Here is a 16,813-nt window from a genome sequence, read left to right on the forward strand (position 1 = left end):
GCAAAAAGAAGTTATATATAGTTAATTTGTTTAGATATGTATAAATAATTAATGCTATGATATTTATACGTAACTTAAACAAATTAGTATGTTTAATGAACAATATTTTTTATACATATCCCTAATAAATTAAACATAGCCATAAAAAGTAGTATATATATTATTTTCCATTAATTATTAGCCTTTGAAAATAGTATATTTGGCAGTTTAATTACTCCTAACAACCAATTCATATTCGTGAATAGTGGTTTGTATACCGAAAATATATATGTTTATTAATTTTAAATGGGTTTCGCTAAACAAAGCCTTAAGGGTTTCGTTAAGATGCATTTGATAAAAGTATAATCTTATTCATTAAATTAGTTTAGTGTTCTTATTGTATGATTAGATTATTGCATGACTTGGCAAGCCAATTTAAGATGGAGAAGGGTTGAAGCTGTAAAAGTCCAGATAGCATAAGGATAAGTCGGTGTATAAGTTAAGGGACCAAATGTGTCAAAAGAGAGAAGATGGAGCTCGAGTATAAAACGAAAAATATTACCCTAATTTCATTATCAATCCATCATTTTTCCTTATACATATTCTGCTGCTCTCTCTCGATATATAGATATAGATATATATTCAATATTCATATTTTTGTAATAGCACATTCAATAATTAGTTGGATGATTATCACTTAATTAACAGGTAATGATATTGTTCTGATTGATTATATTTCTGTGAGTGTTGTTATTTGATTTTAATGATCTAATTGAGATTAGATCTTGATATATTATTCTTGAGAGGATAATAAGAGATTATTAATAATAATAATAATATTTTGTTCAGCATTAATTAGTTGTACACTTATCATAAAAATTAGGAATCGACATTTAATATAGAATTGTACAACCTTTTTATGCACGTTAAGTGAAATCTTAGGAGCTTCATTTAACATTTTCTTTAATATATGTTTCGGTTTATACATTGCTACCTAGATTCTTTTTTAATATGACACACTACAACGACAACATTACCTTTAAAAAAAAACCTGATTTGTGTGAACATCGCATATATAACATCACAAGATGCCACTAGAGAAAGCAGACAAAGTGATTTTATAGTTTCAATATTATTATTATTAGTCAATATATATCGTACACGTACGTGACAAAAGTAATAATCATGAAGAATTGAAGACAAACATGTCATACATCACATGTAGTTACGCTCGACTACGACATTGTTCAGCGTGGAATGATATAATTCATACATGTAAACGTGTGTTAATAACGAGATAACGAGTTATCGAGTTCTGAAAAATTCCTTTTGTGATGTTAAGTGTGACGTGATTTCTTAAATCGATTTGAAGTTGTAATTGAGACTTTGAGATATATATATGTTTGAGCCTGGAGACACACCAATATCCTGTTTGTGTCAACAATCACTACAAACAATATTGCATTTGTTCACACTTTTAGTGAATATAAACAAATTAAAATTTTTGTCACGCTTTTCTGTGTGTAAAAATATATAGAAATAAAAGTGTGTATAAATTTCTCCACATTAAAGAGGGTGTAGAATCAAAAGTTCAAACTTTTAATGTGAAGTTTCATAATTATTTTGTAACACTTCATAATTATTTTAGTGTGAAGAAATTTATACACTTTCATTTCTATATATTTTTATACAAAAAAAAGTGTGATAAAATTTTTAATTTGTTCACCTTCACTAAAAGTAGATAAATTTACATGTTGACATGTCCTAGTCTTTTATCAAGTCAATATAACAATTGAGTTTGTAACTCGATCAATAAAGTAATTCTAGCCGAGAGTCATTAATTAGAATTTCTGAGAGTACTTTTATGATAGAACATCAATTGTTAGTTGAGGACAAAATTGGATTTTTAAACTAATTAAACAAAGTAAATTAGTACAGTAATATTACTTTTAAGCATTTAAATGGTCATTAATCACAATCAGTACAGTAATATTACTTTTAAGCATCTAAATGGTCATTAGTCACAACCACATGTATTTTTTTTAATGTATATACATGAGGAGTGGGACATTTTAATTTTGACCCACGTATCTTTTTAATATTAGTCATTATCCATCAAAGAATAACTAAGTTTTTAAACGAACTGAGAGAACACGTACAAATAGAATGTTGTTTTTATTTGTTCGTCTAACTTAGTGGATGGTGATAAACAAACATAGTGTTGTGTTTATAAATGGATAAACAAACATAATATCATAGGAATATACTTGAATGATGAATTAATGTTTTGTATGCCATATTATATATTTCTGGATCTATATTTCTTACTATGGTGTATCTTACGATACGAGTCACGGATCAAAAATTAGGAAAACGAATCGACACACGATACACGATTTGACAACTATGTTACTAACACAAACAAACATACCGATAAACGAATAGCAATGAACAAACAAATAGTTATAAATATTAAACATCAAATTCAAAATTACAAAATATTCATTGGTAGTTTACTCAACATTTCTACTTAATTAAGATATGAAACACCATTTATCTGATAAAAAAAAAAAAGTTTATATCCTCTCATTTCCAAAAAAACAGGGCTAAAAACTTTAAACTTCAAGCCCAATATTATATGATACATGCTTAATGTTTTTACAATCCAGTCATCGTCTTGAAATAATTAAATACTATTCGTAATAATTTAATATATTAAAAAGTATATATATGATATAAATGAAATTTTATATATAAAATTACATTTTAATGTATAACTGATTAAGTATTAATATATGTAAAAGTGTATAAACGAACACATTATCGGACGTTCATGAACATAAATGAATGAATGAGAGCTTTATTCATGTTGGTTCATTAGACTAAACGAATAAATTTTGTGTTCATGCTTGTTCATCTAACTAAACAAACGAATACGAACGAGAAGTTACTGTCAATCGGTTCATGAACTTAGTTCTTTTACAGCTCTAGTAATTAATAACAAGATATGCATTCTTACGATGCCACATATATATTGCTTGATAGGTCTGACTTAAACTTAACTATTATCAATTGATGTTTTCTTTTAACAGCAAATCTTATTACACTTTGTAAACTCCAAAAAACAACATTGACATGATTTGAATCTTCGTTTATTTAGAAAGTTAAAACTTTTACCAACTAGGCAAACTCCACGTTGATATTATGCTTAATTGATTTTTACATTGCAATAACCAATAACCTTTAAAATCTTTAATAATGTAGTATAAAATTTTTCAAGGTTTTTTTTATTTGTAAGCTCGAATACATTATACATAAGCCTTTTAGCTTGTTAAGTTCATAATGATTTTTAAGTTGAATGAGACTCGTAATGCCTGCACATCTATATCAATATCCATACTGAGTGGAAATAACCTTGTGGAAAGTTACATGAGCAAATTGTCCAAAATATCCCTAATGATTAAATTATATAATTCATCCTTTATCTTATAAAATATCTTCATTAATCCTTTACATCAATTGTCTATACTACTCGACGTCACCTCTATCACCAACAGTCTCCCCACCATCACACTGTCGTCACCATGACCACCGTCGTGCTAGTATAATCTAATTTTTGTTCACTATATTTCTTTATAACATAATTACGAATAAAAATCTTTTGTTTGCGTGTGAAACAAATTTTAGCAATTAAAAGAAAAAGTCTTTTACCTTCAGTTGATTTGTATGGTCAAATGCGGAAAAGACATATTTACACTATCACAATAATCACAACATGTGCTTCCATGAATAAACAAGATCTACTAGCCTATTATAAATAACTACGATATATTTGACATTTTTGTCATAGCTATTTGGTGTACCTAAAAACGCGACACTTGCATAATTGCATGCAACTTTTATAAAATACCTAAAAAAAGAATGGGCCCATGTTGATTTTTGAAATTTGGACCCATGTTATATTAATAGACTAATCACTAATCTATATGACTTTGGCCCATCGTTAGTCTTCTAACCTCATAGCCCATATTTGGATTTATTAGGCTTAGTTTTACACATGTAACCACATTGCAAAATGCCAAAATCCCCCATACTTTTGTTGATTTTTTGGCTTAGCCATTCCAAATCTTGTTTGAAAAGCAAAAAATGGAATACAAAGTTTCCAAACCACAAAAAACTCATGCAAAAAGAACTATCATGAAAGTTCACAAAAAATTCATACAATACAAATTAAGTTTCCAAACCACAAAAAACTCATGCAGATATGCAATACAAAGTTATCAAACCATGATATGATTAAAAAGTGAAAATTACATATGGACAAATACAGAAACAACCCACTATCCCATTCTAAATTTAAGTTAACAATACTCTTTACTTACTGGTCTATACTTTTGTTAAAGCAAAAAGTTTATTTATAACTAATATCTCTGAATTGTTAATATAGAATTTTATCATTTTCAACTTATAACATACAATGATACAATAGGGAAAATGATTGTTACCATTCAATTAGCTCTAATTTTATTGATTGCGAGAGGAGGTCAATGATGTTTAGCGGCTAGAGTTTAGCGAGAGGAGGTCATTTCAAATTGAAGTAAAACAACTAGACGTACCGATAGTTTTTCTCCCTTTTCCAACACCTATTGCCACATGGGATCTATACATGGGAATTGACTCACTCGGGTATTTGGTTCATGAAATTCTTAGTAATTCCTTAGAATTAGAATGTTGAATTCCATTTATGAGGATGTTTGGTTAGTAAAATGATGTAATTGGAATTCAAAACTTTCCATTGAATTCCTTAAAATAGAGAATCTACAATTCCATCAATAACTTGATGGAATGTTTAACATTCCATGGAATTCATACTTCTTTACCAAAATACCCTCTCATAATTTAATACCAAAACAAAAAACTCTTCCCTTTTGATGTACTACTGATGTTTGCTGCTGCCGTCTTTAAACCACCATCACCATTAGGGGTGTAAACGAGCCGAGTCAAGCCGATACAGTGCCAAGCTTGAGCTCGACTACAAAACTCGAAGCTCGAAGCTCGAAACTCGACTCGAGCTCGACCGAGCTTTAATTTTGAAGCTCGAACTCGAGCTCGCCTTATGTATCGACACTTTCGAGCTCGACTCGATTAAGTATTAAACTTAAGTTTTAAGCCAAATTAGTCCTTTAAGCTCGACAATTTCAAACTCGACTCGATTAAAAACAGCTCGGTAGGATAGTAATTATGTAAAAATATATAATATTCAAGGGTAAAATTGTAAATAAGTACAAGCTCGGTTAAGTTCGCGAGCTTTTCGAGTAAGTTATTTTGAGGCTCGAGCTCGACTCGAAAGTCTACTCGAGTAGCTCGAGCTCAAGCTCAGCTCGACTCAGACCGAGTCGATTTCAAATAATTTGCGAGTCGATTTCGAGTAGCTCGCAAACTGTCTCATCTCGTTTACGCCCCTAATCACCGTCACAATCCACCACTTGATGTTCCACTAATGTTGCTGGCTTGCTGTCGGATTTTGACAGCCATCATCATCTGCCATCATTGTTGACTACTTGATTATAGAAGTAGGAGATCTATGTGTATATGTTGTTGTTATTATTATTATTATTATTATTATTATTATTATTATTATTATTATTATGAAAATGAATAATGGATAAAAGATAAACAAAGTTGAATGATAGAGTAAAGCTGCCGATGATGGTGTGTACACTGTAAACCAAGATAAACAAAATGGAGTTCATGTGATAAAATTTGTGTTTGTGTGGTTGTATGGTAGGTGTGTACAGTGTAAACCAACTCAGATTTATCATCAATTAATTTGTTTATTATTATTATATTTTTTTTATAATTATTAACAAGACATATACAATAATATACTCGTATATGTGAATAGAGTAATTCTAGACCTACAAACATTTTATAAACAAATTTTACAAACATAATTTCTATCAATCAAATCATGTTTATGTGTCCTCTCTCCTCTTTCTCTCTCTTTGTTGATTGGACCAACTTCATACCACATATGTTTGTAGATTTTTTATTTATAAAAAATTTGTCACCCTAGCATTGCTCATGTGAATAATAATAAAACACAACACAAAGGTTAGTTTTGTCAATTTATATAGCTTATGCTTAAATTCTTTTAACTGAATTCAATTAAATTCTGCAAACCAAACATAACACAAATATTAAAAGTTTCAGATTCCAATTCCATCAAATTCCAATTCCTTTACCAAATTCCAATTCCCTCAAAAACAATCTGCGAACCAAACGCCCCTAAGGCTGTGTTTGATAACACTAAATGATTTAGCACTAAATGATTCTAAATCCTGAATAGTTTAAAGGCTCTAAATGAATTTGTTTATAAACGAAAATGATATGTTTGATATTTGTTCTGAATGAATAATCTGAATGATAGAAAAATGCAATTTGTAGTTCTATGATTATTCCTAATCCAACTTGAACAACACTCCAATTTCAATACCAACCATAGTTTCAAAGACTCTCCAACATGATCCATTCCTAAATATATTCGAGATATATACTAGCCGTCATGAAAGAAATATTTTTCGAAATAAATAATAGAAATGGTTTAGTGGTTTTTTTGGTTCATTCAGTATTCAGAAGGGGTAGCAAACAATCAAAATGTTAACTGATTCAGCATTAAGGTTTTTTTTTTGAACGGCTAAACCTACTCTATCATAAATCTAATACTCCAAATTATACACCAATTGCTCCAAATGGAGCTCGAACCTACGTTTGCACCACCAGAGGCATAATGCCTACCAGCCACTAATGTGAAACTGGCGATTCAACATTAAGTGTTGAACTATTTCATTCAGTTGAAATCAAACACAACCTAAGCTATTCCCATTGGCATGTATAATGCCCAAATAAATCGGTTATCTTAGTTAACACGTCAGCAAATTATATTATTTCAATAATTTGAAATTATTTTGACTCTAATCCAACATACTGAAAAGCTGAAATTCAATATACTTATGATACATCATTATCCATATAAAATTCATCTTTAAAAAAATATATACATAAACACACAGTGAAAAATTACCTACTATAATAAAGAAGTAGGATGTGAACAGTGTTTTTTTTGTCTTTACATGTAGTTTTAATATAAATAATAGAATTAGCAATTATAACAACAAAAGTGGATTTGGTAGAGTGGTTGGTCTCTATGGCTTAGGAGGTGGAGGTCATGTGTTCAAGCCTTCTCCTCTTATTTTTTTGTTTTTGTTTTTTTTAATAGTAAAGTATTTGTATTTTAGCCCCTGGTTTTTTCGCTTTTTACTTTTCAGTCCCTCCTGTTTCTCTTTTATTACTTTAACTACCTAACTTTATATAATTTGAATTTTTTTTAATCTTTTGCAACATTTTGTTTTTTTTATACCTTTATCACATTTAACATTTTTTTTATAACTTTTTAAAATGCTATATCTTTTGTTATTTACTATGTTTTTTTTGTTTTTTCTAAAAAATTTTTTGTTGCGTTGTATTTCTTTTGTACTCTTTTAAACATTTCGTTTTTATACCTTTTTCACATGTAACATTTGTTTTTTATATATAACTTATTCATCTAGTTTTCAATTTTTTTTGTTTTTTTGTTCTCTTTTTTATTTTTTGGTTTAGTATATTCCTTTTGTAATTTTTTTAAATTGCGTTTCAATATTTTTTGTCTTCCATAAATTTGTGATTTTTGTAACCCCACCCATAAACGCAAACGTTTTCAAAAACTTACGCCCATTGGACGCCATGAAATTCCTAGTTAAAAATATCACAACGGTATATAATAATAATAATAATAATAATAATAATAATAATAATAATAATAATAATAATAATAATAATAATAATAAAAGTGAAGTTGACTTTACAAACTCAATATGTCTTTAGTTTGTTTGAGACCAAATTGTTTAACTTGTATTCAATTTGTCAAGTCAAATAAACTGATTGTAAACGATCCATTGGCCATACTCAATATTTTTCAAAAATATGTTAAAAATTCATCTCAATTTGTCCATTTAAGTAATAAACCCACAAGACTTTACACACATAAAAAAAAATATTAATACATTCAAAATAAAAATAATTACAATACATTACAAATTGTAACATATTAAACGAATAAGTAGTTCAACTCTTGTGGTTTTGTATATACCAACGCAGATCACTAGATATATGGGGTCCAAATCAATTGATTTTTGCATCATTTTAACAAGTTTAGATAAAGTTTATATGACATTTTTACTTTCTAAAGTTAGAAGTTCTCCTTGTGAAAGTCAAATTTTGTAGTTCTGTTGTGAGAAAAATAAGAAGCATGTTGTTTCAACTCTTTGACCAGTCCTGGTGCTCCACAATAGAACACCCCTGCATATTTTTTTAAGAAAAATGTAAGTTTCTTATAATAAGTTTGCATATAGAATATGGGTTACGGACATGGGAGAACCTAAAAAATATTTAACAATTATACAAATCTTGTGTCGTTTTAATTATATGTGATTAACTTTGTAAAAAGTAATGTTGTTCAAGTGAGACACATAAATATGTTACATGTTCTGCACAAATCAAATCCATATGTGAATTAAAAGGGTAGATTTTAATCCATTAAATGAATTTTATTTTAAGTGAATTAATATAAATTTTGATAGTTCTCGCGGTTCTTGACATATTTTAGATTCTTTCCAAATTTTTTCATGATGCTATATAATAGAAAGAAACTTACCAATACGTCGTTGATCAGGGTGATTACGAGCGATACGCTCATAAACACTCTTCCAGTTCGGCTTTGCAAAATGAGACTTGACCCGACTACCTGAGACAACGTCCAGGCCGTTTTTGGCATATGCAAGTGACTGAAGCATGGCAATGAAAGCGGACCGAGCATCACCTTCATGAAAAACACTAGTGCAATAATTATGCATCTCAATCACACCTTGTTGATCTGTTTCAGCCACGTCGTTCATAACCCCTTTGAACCACTCTAGCGAGTTTTGTTCTCGTGTGACCCAATAAAAGTAAGCTTTCCTCGTGTTGAAGTCGTTAGAGGTATTTTTCTTTAATAGTGGCGCAGGTGTGCCTAGTGAGCTTGATGTGCCATTTTCCATTGCCTCGTCTTCCTTTTGTTTGGCTTTCATGTTGTTCACGATATCTTTAACGATGCTGATCATAGGCGTTGCTCCAATGCCTAATCCCACTAGCAACACCACGTCGTATTTCTTGTAGTCCTGGGCTGGAGCACCATATGGCCCATCTATCTTAACATTTGGGCAACTATTGGTACATTTGATCAAGAAAGTTAGGAACTGGGTCTAGATGATTATATATAACGAAAATCTGACGACTTACTTTAGGTTGTCTCCCGTGAAATCGGCTCTTAGCTGTTTCTTTTTGCCATCAACTGAAGGTTGACATGCCTGCAAACAACCCAGATTGGGTTAGCGGGTATACAACTATATACTAATATGAATGGTTCAATTCGGGTTATCTTGGGTCTGTAACGGGTCAAATGGATAAGGATCAAAATACTTGGCTTTAAAGAAACAACTAGGTAAAGTTGCCTAAATAATCAACAAAATGTACCTCATTGATGACCTTTTTTATTTGTCTGGTCCAGTCACCGGCTTCCCGAATATGCACGCTTAGATAGTCATCCCCAGGTGCAGAAGTTATCGAAAATGGGTGCCTGCAAAAGAAATTAAGTTAGTTTATATACGAGCTCTATGTACAACATTTTTGTTGCAAAAGAAGCCTTTCTATAGATGAGACTCGCCATTCGAATGGAGAAACCGCCTTGCAGTTTACAAACATGTATTGTCCACTTTTGTATCTAAATTTGTCAGGCTTTGACATTTGAAGTGCCAGCATGTCAGGGTGAATACCCACCTGCAAAACCAAAAATAAAATGTCCGTTAAAGACCACACGAATGGCGACTTCCTAACAGGCTATATGTTTGATCACTAGTAAGTTAAAAAATAGTAACTAAAAGAAGGGATCAAAAGGGTTTAGAGACTCTTAAGTTGACCCAACCCTGTACCAAATTACTATCAATTTGTACTCATCATCCAACCCGCGGATTTGTACCTATAACCCAATCCGAAGGATTCAGGTCATCTTTTGATATTTACCTTCAACATTTTGACGGATTCGACACTAGACCTTAATGTCCTGGTCAATCTCTCGCCGGCATAAAGCAAGACTGGAACTGCTAAGTACATCCAAGTCTGTCATAACCAAAGTAAACGTTCAGTTCTACATTCCCAAAACATTCATACAAAAAACCTTATAGAACTTCCACTCACCGTTTTTTTGTACCATTCTTTGGTGAGGTAAAGTTTGATCCCATGGACTATGAGCAAGCCATAAACAATCACAAATAGGTGATGGGAGTACCAGAATGCGTTAAAACCTGTCAATTTCTTTATAGGTTTCGTTAGAAGTTCCTTTAGAGGTTTGGGTAGGTTTAGTCTACTACGTCTTAGCCATGGGGATGCTAGTGTAAACGCTATTGCCATTAGAACCACCATAACGATCCCAGTCCATCCTTCGGTTCCCTTCACAAAATGCCAATAGCTATCAGGTTGTTCCCCAAAATATTGTACCATCGGCTCATACTCCTCCTTGGTTGCACTAAGAAGTCGAGGGAAATCACATGTTAAATGTGTGATAGCATGGAGCCCAACTCCAATCATGATTCCGACAGCAATCACCTGAAAGCACATAAGTTTATCACAAATGTTGGCAATTAAACAAACTACACACACATCTTGTCTATGGGATCCACAAATTTTTTTGGAAGAATTTATTCATAAATATAATATTCAAAATGCTAAGGTTCAAGCTGCTTACTTTGTGAAAATTAAAATTATCATCAAAGGGAACCACCACACCAAGTTTGGTCTTGTTCCTGAGCCATGTGATGGTGTTTCGACACACTGGTAACAAAACTAGAGACATGTTTAACTTCAATGTCTCGGCTGAGCCTTTAGCAATACTAACACACTGTCCCATTACATCATAGGCGGCTCGGTTCTTGTATTGAATATACTTATAAGTAAACAAACCAGCCATCACCCCAATCCATAGTGCTATCACCCAAATTCTTTGCCACTGATCTTCTACAAAATTCTTGAAACCATCATACCCTTGTCGAATCATGTTCCTAGCTTTCTCCTTTCCGTGCTCTTTGTTATGCTCCCCGTTTGGATCTCTGCTTTCGCCTGCCACATTTTGTGACGAGGCTCGCAACAAAAGTGTCTTTAAGTCATCAATCTGTTTTTTAGAACGAAAATCCGTAAATTGAAATGAAACATTCTATAACAATGTAGAACTAATGATGTCACACTAAAATATCCATGATGATTAATAAAGTGTACCATGATGTAACCGAAATTGTCTGGGTCCAATTCTTCCATGACCAATGCTGCATATTCACCTGCTTGTTCCTTAATGTTCGATAACTTGTTTGCAGACGCACTTGAGCTGATAATCTGTATTGCATAAATATGAACATACGACCGATGATCAAAAACTGTTACCAAATTAATCCAAAATAATAAATATACTGCAACCAAATGTAACATATATATAGTTCAAGTTGTATCAGATTGTACCTCCCGAAGTTCATCTTCACTGATCTGCCCATTGCCATCTTTATCAATCCTGTATACATGATCTTAAATTAGTAAATGTATACTCAAATTAATCAAAGATTTTAAATAAACTAAGTATTATATATAATATATATAAAAACCACATTTAATTATAGAAACTAACATATCAAAGAAAATTTGAAGCCTTGAATCAAAACTTTGGTCAGCAATTTGTTCACAAAAGTCGTCAAATTCTTCTTTGTTAATCGAGTCACTAGTGATGTTTCGACGACGTTTAAGTGTATCAAACAATTCTTCCGCGAACTCTTTTGACTCTTTGTTCATCCCTACCATAGATATGTTACAAAGCCAAAAAAAATAAGCAAAAATAACATGGCTCAATTTGATAAAAATGAAATTTATAAGCTCAGTTTGATAAAAGAGTGTTTAATATGCAAATACATACACATATATGTATATACCTATGGATTTCCAAAAATCTGCGCGCGCAAGTAACCCGTTGGTGTCCTTGGTTAGCTCATTAAACAAATTATCCTGCGCAGTCGTCCCATTAGTAAACTTCAACCCTTTCAAAGCATGTGTCTTGATGGACTTGGTCCGGCTATACAAAGTGCCCGGATACCCCCGTGAAAATATTGTCACCCTTTTGAACTCCTTGGACACTTTACGGATTTTTGCAGAGGTATCTGTACCACCTGCAGACTCCCCTAAAGACGACGATTTTTTCTCCAACTGATCTCTAGCCAACAAAGTCGACTCGGGGTCTTTCACATCATCACTTTTCACGTCCGGAAATGCCACGGTCTCATCAATAACACCTAACGTCGTCATTTCCACATGATCTTCATTGTTTCTTGAGTTGTTCATGCTTCCACGGGCACTGCTAGCTACTATTAACAACGTTTTTTGCGATATTACTTAAATCATACACATTATAACAATAGATACAAGATATAGATATATTTATATAGACAAGACAACTAATACTAACTAATAATTAATGTTTCTAACAAACTAAGATAACTAAGCAACTTTAACAAACATATGTTCACACTATCATACTTAATTAATTAAATGAGTATTTGGATAATCTACAACTGTATAAATAATTGATTTGTTAAAGATCGTTCTACTTAAATATTTGCTAGTATGTTACATGCATAAAGCGACAACGGTGACACCAAAGACGGTGTTGTGGTAGTGGCGACCTGTATTATAGTTAATTGATGTAAAGGTAATTGTTCTTAATGGGATAACAGAAATATTTTAGAATATAAGAGATTGGTGGTATAATTAATTCATTGAGATATAATGATCATTTAGCATTTAACTCTTTCCAATTAGGGTTCATTAAATGTATTTTGGTCAACTCATAACTAACTTTTTTTTAATTCTTATTGAAAATGTGAGGTGGAAAATTTTTATACGAGTATATGGTAGTAAAGAAAAAGAATGAAATAACCAAATACAAAAATTAATGTACATCTTAGAAACACTTATACTCCTTTTTTTTGGAACGCGTAAAATTTTTGCACCTAAAAACAAAATTGATTGATGCCCACGGATACATCGGTAATTGTGGTAACAACAACGGTGAATAATATAAATTATATATCTAAATTAGGTTAGTGTAGTTATTTTATAAGTTGAACAACAGATGAAAGAGTATTGATTATATAAGGGCAATTTAGGTTGAAGGGTTCACCTTTTGAAAAATGAAATAGTCATTTACTTATAATACATACATAACGACCACAAAGAATACGAAGTTCATTCAAATACAACATTTATGAATTACATGCTCTTACAGCAAGTCGTACAAAATGAGATTAATTTTTGAGAATGTAGGGGGAGGGAGTCAAACGCGAGTTGAAGTGTGAGATGGAGAGGGTTGCAGCGAGTTGGTGGAGCTTCGGGTGCCACGATCGCGAGCTTCAAGCTCGCACGAGGTTGAAGACAAGATGAAAAGGCAGGGGCTAAAAGTGACAGGTTTGGAAACTGAGATGTAACCGTTACTGGGACTATAAGTGCAAGCTAACAGGCGCCAGGGACCAAATGTGTAAAGGTGTTGAAACCTTTTTTTATTATTATTTTCTTATATCATATATATATATAGGGTAAAGTTATTTTGAGAAATTTTTTTTGTGAGAACCTTTGAAAACTTTTCAAATCAAGCCCAACCGATAATTGTTCTTTACATAAAAATTGTTTTTTGATTGTTTTCTGAATAACTTATGTGTAATTTTGAATTTTATAATTGTGTGGAGCATGGATTATCATCCGTTATACAGTTATGTGAAGATTTGGATTCTTGATCACAAGTGCATGAATATTGCTATGATCACATGTATGCAAGTCGATCACATGTAATCATAGCAATATTCGTGCACATGTGATCAAGAATCCAAATCTCCACATAATTGTGTAACGGATGATAATCAATGCCTCCACACAATTATAAACTTCAAAATTACACATAAATTATTCTATAAACAATCAAAAAATAATTTTCATGTAAAAAATAATCATCGGTTGGACTTGATTTGAAAAGTTCTCAAAGGTTCTAAAAAAAAGGGGGTTCTCAAAATAACTTTTCACTATATATATATATATAGTGAAAAGTTATTTTGAGAACCCTTTTTTTTTTAATTCCTAAAATACCATTTTGTTTATAAAAAAATTACTTAAAACTAATTGCGGTGAAGATAAAACCATCGAAAATGCCAGACGGCCGAAACATGACCAATGGTGGCTCGACCTAAACGCTCACTAGGGCATCAGAAGTATGTCACTAGAGAATCGTCCTCAGTAGTTATGTTTTTTTTTTAAGTTATGCATTGTGTGTTTTTATTATGTACGGTGAAGTTTAACTATGTACGGTGAAGTTTAACTATTTATTGTTTTTTACTTTTAATATGTAATGTGTTTTAAGTATTATGTAATGTGTTTTGTTATTAATAAAACATATAAATTAAAAAAGGGTTACTTATGTAAAGTTTATAAATGTTAAGAATGAATTATTGAAATATGAAGAAAAGGTTGGGAGTGATGGTTGCCACTAAAAAAAGGTTGGAGAGTTGAAATGAAGTGTAGTAATTTGATTGGATAGTTGAAGGGAGATGAGAGAGATGAAAGGGATCACTCCAATGACATTTGACATGGATCAATAAGTTTTAAAGTGTCACATCTAGTTCGAGCTAAATCTTTTTACCAGAAATACACGATAACATTTGAAGCACTTAATTACCCATGTTAACACATTAACACACATCATTAAAGCATATAACACCTCATGCACATACACTCATAGTGCTACTTTCTTTTAATTGGATTATATAAGAGACAAAAACTGTGAGTATACTTTTAGCTCGTTAGATTGAAGGATCAATCCATTCTCTTGTTAATTATACTATGTAACTTTTATCTTCTAGCATCTTGATACAATATACAATAGATATTGCATTGATATGATGTTCAAAATAAATAAATCATCTAAAGACTTAAAGAAAGCAAAGTGTTAACTTATTAACGACTCAAATCAACCGTAAAACGAAAAGTTTAAGATGTTTCAACTCTATTACATCACCATCTTTAGAACCTATATACATTTGGTTTTGACTATTCTTATCCATTTCATTATACATAACATTTCTAAATATATTATATTTTTGTCATCGTTACGTATTACATTCAATAACATTTAAAGAATTACACCATATTACATCACCGTGATTAGTGTGTTATGTGTACTAATATAATATTGTTTGATTTGTGCTATTGTTACATGTTTTATTGTCTTTTTTTATTTTTTTTTATTTTGATTCGAAATTTTGACATGAATGTACACGTATTACACTAAAACTATTATACGTTATTTCTATATAAAGCTTTTTAATATAAAAAATATGTTACTTAACAACACACCAGTATAACAAGTAGTGTTAAACTGTTAACTAGAAACTATCATGCTATTCCGAAAAAATAAAAAATGCAAAAACCGAGTATCATAAAATTGACAAGACGAAACGTTGTATTAAAAGTCAACTTGATCTTTAGTATATAATAAAACCGTATTATTGCGATGAAAAACTAAATATAGAATTAACATCGTGGCACTCATGAATTTATTAAAAAGTATATAGCTACGACAGGTGACCTGTTAGATGTTAATTTTAAAAGATATTCAAAATTTCTGACAATCATTGACATTCGAAATCCGAAATTTAATATATCCTGAAATTTTTAAAAACATTTAATTCAGAACTTCATTTAACATACATAAAAACTTTTTATATTTTCATATTAAAATTTTACATTTTGAATTTTATGCTAAGTATACAACTAATTGATACATCTTAACGAAAGATCTTAGGACCTCGTTTAACAAAACTCTTTAATTTTAAGTAAGAATTTTTAAAATAAATTATATGAAGTCAATATATTTTATACAGTTAAAATTCTTTTATCTTAAAATAATAAATGTGAGGTTAATGATCTAATTCTTTTAGTTATAATTTTAATTAGAAATCATAATTTATTTAACGTTTTATAACATGTACTTAATGGACACATATTTTAAAAATGAAAATTGTTGAATACGACACTTATAGTTGTAATTAATGTGTATAAAATAATTATATTTTTTATATATCGAAAGCCCATTTAACGTGTATGACATGGTTCTCCAATATTAAATGAATGGTCAAGCGATCCAACGATGATGGTGTTAGTGACAGGGTCGAGTGGTGTTGGTCGGCGAGACGGTGGTGGTGATGAATGACAATGATTAGTGCAAGTTATTGATGTAAATGTAACTGATAGAAACATGTATATTATATTTATTTTGGAAGTTAATAGATGATGTAAATAACACGTTAGAGCAATAGACCATATATATCTATATCTATACTACTTTATAAAGCAACTACCCTTTTTCCATTTAAGTAATTAAGACTTTGAAATGACCATATTATCTCTCTTCTTTATTATATATCTTCATCTATTTACCTATAATACCCTTAATGAAATAAATTACAACATAGATCCTCCAACCCTTAAATAACCATATTAACTCATCTTACATCAATTAATTTACATTCACCACCACGTCATTACTACCGCCACCGCCGCACATCTCCGCCACCACTGCCTCCGTCACCACATCTTTGTCGCTACCATCATCGTCGTTGCATCG

The 16,813-nt window shown here is 31.0% G+C and overlaps 1 protein-coding gene across 1 annotated transcript; it reads right to left on the reverse strand.

The window, feature by feature from the left end:
• Positions 1-8,266: 8,266 nt before the first annotated feature.
• LOC122578827 (respiratory burst oxidase homolog protein C-like) lies at positions 8,267-11,956 on the reverse strand. The gene is made up of 10 exons (XM_043750873.1): positions 11,783-11,956; positions 11,620-11,668; positions 11,383-11,496; positions 10,856-11,278; positions 10,309-10,716; positions 10,135-10,230; positions 9,779-9,891; positions 9,554-9,691; positions 8,732-9,279; positions 8,267-8,376 (listed from the first exon to the last, which is right to left on the reverse strand). The coding sequence occupies exons 1-10, from the start codon at positions 11,950-11,952 to the stop codon at positions 8,267-8,269; spliced, it is 2,169 nt and encodes a 722-aa protein (XP_043606808.1). The 5' UTR covers positions 11,953-11,956.
• Positions 11,957-16,813: the final 4,857 nt, after the last annotated feature.

The sequence above is a fragment of the Erigeron canadensis genome, chromosome 8 (assembly GCF_010389155.1).
Source record: "Erigeron canadensis isolate Cc75 chromosome 8, C_canadensis_v1, whole genome shotgun sequence".
NCBI classification, from domain to species: Eukaryota; Viridiplantae; Streptophyta; class Magnoliopsida; order Asterales; family Asteraceae; genus Erigeron; species Erigeron canadensis.

What these genes read in the sequence shown, in the direction of transcription:
- LOC122578827 (XM_043750873.1), bottom strand. Translation starts at nt 11,952, where the DNA reads ATGGTAGGGATGAACAAAGAGTCAAAAGAGTTCGCGGAAGAATTGTTT. An exon ending in ATAATTTTAATTTTCACAAA is followed by an intron (nt 10,717 to 10,855) that starts GTAAGCAGCTTG and finishes ATGTGCTTTCAG; the next exon opens with GTGATTGCTGTCGGAATCAT. An exon ending in CCCTGATCAACGACGTATTG is followed by an intron (nt 8,377 to 8,731) that starts GTAAGTTTCTTT and finishes AAAAATATGCAG; the next exon opens with GGGTGTTCTATTGTGGAGCA.